General features: G+C 42.6%; 1 protein-coding gene across 1 annotated transcript; it reads left to right on the forward strand.

Annotated features, from left to right (window-relative positions):
- Positions 1-409: 409 nt before the first annotated feature.
- MYCFIDRAFT_77774 (uncharacterized protein) lies at positions 410-1,435 on the forward strand (the record flags this gene model as incomplete). The annotated part of the gene is made up of 5 exons (XM_007930705.1): positions 410-599; positions 724-1,076; positions 1,127-1,194; positions 1,250-1,335; positions 1,395-1,435. The coding sequence occupies 5 exons, from the start codon at positions 410-412 to the stop codon at positions 1,433-1,435; spliced, it is 738 nt and encodes a 245-aa protein (XP_007928896.1).
- Between the last annotated feature and the right edge of the window lie 4,169 nt (positions 1,436-5,604).

Raw genomic sequence — 5,604 nt, forward strand, 5'->3', positions numbered from 1 at the left:
TCCTGCCAATCCTTCGGGGTGCAGATCTCTACACTTAAGCTCGCAAGAGGCGTTTTAAATAAGGTTAACCTGTTATTCCCATCAGTCGAACCGATCCCCTCCCGGTGTGGGTGGCGACAACCAGGAGTTGTTACCGATTCTCGGCTTGATTATTGGTGGTAGAGCTGTAGAGTAGAGTTGAAACGGCGTGGTGATCAACTATCCGAAGCACTTTCAAGCACTTCCACGGCACAGCACGGCATTCTCTTGGGTTTGCGCGTGGCGTGCACGAGGCTGCATCGGTTTGCGAGCAGCTCATGTTCGTACCGAAACGGTTGCGTGGTGCGTCTTTTTAATCTTCCCATGTGATGCCATTGCCGCTCATCATTGGTACCTCACACCACCGAATTCTATCTCACTCGTAGCAATCATGGCTGGGCTCGACGAGACTCTGAAAGGCACAGCATCGCTGGCGGCAGTATTCCTCTTCCTGACGACCGCGACGATAGCTTTGCGATTCCTCGCTCGGTACAAGCAGAAAGCCGGCGTAGGTCCCGATGATTATATGGCGTTGGCATCATGGATTGGATTTGTGGGTATCGAGGCCTTGTTCATCTATGGTGCGTCAATCATATATCTATCCATCTTCGTTGATCAGAGCAAAGCTGACGAGAACGAACCAAGCAGGCATGACACACCATTTCATCGGTTACCACAAACCCGCCGATAAATCTATCCAGACAGCTCAACATCCCATGATGGAGCGTGTGTTCCTCTCTCTCAACATCCTCGAGGTCTGGGCTTTCGGCACTGTGAAATTGAGCGCTCTCTTCTTTTACAGAAGGTTGTTCTGCACCAGAGCGAAGCCGACTCATGTTCTCAACTACATTACCTGGACCATGATCGCCATCGTCTCGGCGTGGATTGTGACGTTTTGTATCATGACTTTTAATATCTGCGGCAAGCATAACACGATCGAGTGGACCGTGATGAAGGGAGCGACGAAAGAGTGCAAGCTCAATTATCCTTACTTCCGCGCTGTGAGCATCTCGGACTTCGTTCTAGATGTGATCATCATCACTCTTGCTTTCCCGATGGTATGTGTTCTACATGCATGGATTGTGTGATCCGGGCTGATGTGTTCCAGATCTGGTCGCTGTCAATGAACAGAACTCGCAAACTCGCCGTGACCGGCGTGTTTTTGCTTGCTCTTGGGTGAGTCGTCATTCGATGATCGTCTTTCGCGGTCCGTGATGCTGACAATGTCCAGCGGTGTCGGAGCCAGCTGTGCACGCATGGTCGAGTATAACCTGTCGGTGAACGCAGGTCGATCGGCGAACGACAAAGACGAGTACCGTAAGATTTTCTCTCTTGCCCTGCTGTATTATTATTATTATTATTAATTCCATTTTTAGCCCGTTCCTCGGCTACTCCGAGTGCGGCTCAAGGCCGCTAGCTGTCCACTGCGGACGCTATACTAGGCTCTAACTATCTACGGACTAACTATGTATTAATTCTACCGCTCCTAAAGTGAATACTATTCTAACGCTAAATACAGACTATGTTTTTGTTGTTTTTCACTCCTTTATGCTAGCCCGTAACGCCTAGCTAACTAGAACTAATAAGATTATATAAGTAAATAAACGTTAAGTCCCTCGCTCTCTACCCTTTCGCCTATTATCTATATTACTTCCTAGTCTTTCGAAGGTATCCGCCTATACCCTCGATTTTCTAGAAGCTAAACTATCTCGGGTCCTTAAGGTCTCCCTATAAGAAGGGTATATTAGCAGGTAGATAGGGTAGTAGTAGGTACAAGTAGTATTCGATAAGGATCTAGGAGGAGAGGGAGGAAGGTAGGAGAGTTAGCCTAACGCTAAGCGCTAAGCCCTACCTAAGGTATTAAGACCCTAGCTTTACTCGGCCTAGTTATATACTAATTACGTATAGCCTCTTTAGCCCTAATATACGCTTCCCTTCTAAAGGCCGCGCCCTCGTAGCCGGTCTTTGTTCTAGTCTTAACCTCTATTGCTACTAACTTAGTAGGTCTAATAAGCCGCTTAGTCCGCGCTAAATTAAACGTACAACTACCGATTATGTAACTATATCAAACCTTACCTCTAATATAGTACAATGTCTAACTCTAACTGCGCTATCCTTATATATAATAAAGTAATATAGTACTATAAGAATTAAGGACTATCGACTAATTATAATATAAGTATACCTTCCCTACTATAATAGGTAGACGTACGAGGTATTATAGCTCTGCCTCCGCTCTAAGTAATATCGTACCGAGTTCTTTGCGTCTACTCTTAAAAAACCTAGAAATGTCCGCTTCCGAGGGTTGTTCTTATTATAACGAGGGCTATTATTTACTATCGTAGTTTCGCTAGCCCTAATTAGCTAGGTTTAGTAGCCTTTAAGTGTCAATCTTATCTTATCTTTTTAAAAAACACGGTTCTTCTAGTTTCTATAGGTAAAGGCTATTATAAGTATAGTAGTTAAGGTTCGCCTCGCTTAAAGGGTTAGATAGATCGAGGAGTAACCTATTATCCGCAAGATCGACCCCGGCTAACTTAGCTCTATAGTTTTGCCCTTAGTTAGCTAGTCTGTTAGTCGCTCAATCTTTTAAGCGGCTTAAAGTTTTAATTAAAGTTTTAATTAAACCTTTAATATAGCTATTCTTTTAACTTAGCCGGTAGGGTACGCTCCGGCTCGTAGTGTAGGTAAGGTTGTGTCTATAGGCGTAGCGACAATAGCAAGTAATATTAACAATAGCGGCGCTAGTCGTCTTAGCGCTAACTTTACCTTCTTCTAGTTTCCTTCTTTAACTAATAACAACTCGGCAATACCGTTACTAATATAGCTGTATCCTTCCTTTTTTAAACAGTAACACACTCCGCAATACTGTTACTAATATAGCCGCGCCGGCCGCGCCGATTGCCTAGGCCTCGATAGAATAAGGGAATAAGAGGGGGACTTAAATACTAGGAGAAGGGCCTCGTAGGGCGCGTTAGTAGAGAGGTAGTTTCCTAAAAGAGCAGCGAATAGTTAACGCGTTATAGCGCGCTTATTAACACTCGGTACGCGTTTACTATAGTAGTATAGTCTTATTGTCCTAGTTTGCCGGCCTCTAATTAGTTAGCTAATAACACCCCGGGGGTAGTATTGTCCTAGGCCTTAATAGTAACATTATAAGCTTTTAGCCTTCTTCTTGTCCTTTACGCTAGTCTAATACTTATCTAACAACTTAGTTATGTCTTTAAAAGAGGCTTTATCTTCCTACGAGTCCTATTTAGGCGAATAGCCTTGCTATCTTAGGAGGTACTCCTTTTTGCCTTACCTAGTCCGGTGCTTTAGAATACGTTCTATAGACTACAGTTCTTTACTATTAGCTAGTATATCCTCGGATTTAGTAGGTGCTTTATCCCCTTCGCGTAGGTAGTACGGCTTAAGGAGGGATACATAGAAGGTGTTATAGATAGTATAATAAGGTAGAAGCTATAACTAATAGGCCTAGGTGCCCCTAGGTTCTCGGATACGGAAAGGGCTAATGTACCTTAGTGCGAGTTTAGGCCTTGTTTTACTATTAGGCGAGGGGTGTTTGCGGATACGGAGGTTCTTCGTACTAAGCATAACTAGGTCGCCTTGCTTAAAGGTTATTAGAAGGTAGTGTTTATTATAGTAGGCCTTCTAATAGGCCTAGGACTTTGCTAGTTTGTTAGCTATCTTAGCGTGAATTTCTCGTATCTTTTAAACCCTCTTAATAGCCGCTAGTGTCTTAGGTTAACCCGCTTCCCTTTCCTTACGCTCGGCCTCGAGCGATAGGGGGTCTTATAGCATAGCAGCGTTCTAGCCTATTATAGCGAAATAAGGTAAAACCTTAGTAGATAAGTGAACACTATTGTTATATACGAATTCGGCTAGTTATAGGAGGTTAACCTAGTCGTTAGGGTTCTTATTAATATAGCTGCGTAGGTACTGTTGTAGCGTAGCATTTTGCCTCTCGGTCTAGCTATCTGTTTGTAGATAGAACGCTATAGATAGGCGATGCTTAAGTCTTAGCTATAGGCATATCTCACTCTAATAGTAAGATATAAATATCGAGCCTCTGTCGGAGACTATCCCTTTAGGGGTTCCCTAATAGCTATAGAAGATATTGTTCTATAGTGCTTTAGCTATATTAATAGCCGTCTAATCCTTCCGAGTAGGAATATAGCGAGCACCCTTAGTAAATCGGTCTATAATAACTAGTATAGCGTTAAAGACGTCTTTGCTTCCTCTTCGCTTAGTAGGGGGAAGACCTATAATAAAGTCTATTATAAGCTCTACAAAAGGCTTCTTTAGAATAGGGAGTAAAGACAACTCGCTAAATAGTAAGTGCTTTAGTACTTTAACTCGCTAGCAAACTGCACAGGTCTGTATATACTCCTTTATATGCCGTTTACTATTTAGCTAGTAGTATATACGCGATAGCAGCTCGTGCGACCTCTCTATGCTATAGTAACTAGCGAGCTTACTATTATAGTGCCTCTTTAAAAGCTCTTGTCTAATCGATTGCTTAGCGGGGATATAGTATCTGCCCTCAAACTTTAAGTAACCTTTATCGTCGATCGACTAACTATTACTCTTGCTAGATCGAGTCGCCTGTCTACTTATAAGCCTATTAATACGCTCGATAGCAAAGGCGTCCCTCTGCTAAGTACGTAATAGCTTATCTATAAACGATTAACTATCCCTATTTGCAAGGTTATTTAATAGTACCCTCGCTATTAAACGAGGTACGCATTATATGTATCTAATAGCACTAGCAGCCGGAACTACTGCAACCTCTTCTATAGTGCTATCGCTATATAGACTATTACTATAAATAGCAATGTCCTTAATCGAGTTATTATAGCTTAAGCGATCTACGTCCTTTCTTTTAACGTATACTAGAAGAACGACAACTCCGCTATAGTATTTGTTACCGCCGCGGGGTCCGGGAGTCCGCTTATCCTACGCTTGCTTTACGGCAAGGTCTATAGCAATCTTATACTATAGGGTTAGAAACAAAGAATTAATATATTAGGTCTCGCTACTGTAATTAGGTCGCCTCGATAGGCTATTAGTAGGGTTGCTTACGCCTAGCCGATATAATATATTAAAATTAAACCTAGCGAGGTAGACGGCCTATCTAGCCTATCGACCTATAACCCTAGTAACCTTAGTAATGCTACGGAGGTTGTTATAGTCCGTATACACCTATATTGTATATTAGGCCCTATCGAGGTAGTGCCTCTAGTGCTTAAAGGCCTCGATAATAGCTAGGAGCTCTTGCTCGTAGGTCTCGTAGCGACGCTTAGCATTAATTATCTTCTGCGAGAAGAAGGCAATCGGGTGCTAGTAATAGTTATTATCTAATTGCTAGGACATAATAGCCGATATAGCGAACTGTAAAGCGTTAGTCTCAATTCGGATCTGCTTATTTAGTACGAAATGGTATAATAAGGGGACTTTAGTAAAGCGTCGCTTTAGACCGTCAAAAGCGGCTTATACTCTATTAGTCTATTTAAACTCTCTAGTCGGGTTGGCCTTGGTTTTAGTAAGCTTAGTTAGTAGTATTATATGCCTCGAATAGCCCTT

This window comes from Pseudocercospora fijiensis (assembly GCF_000340215.1).
Source record: "Pseudocercospora fijiensis CIRAD86 unplaced genomic scaffold MYCFIscaffold_7, whole genome shotgun sequence".
NCBI lineage: Eukaryota > Fungi > Ascomycota > Dothideomycetes > Mycosphaerellales > Mycosphaerellaceae > Pseudocercospora > Pseudocercospora fijiensis.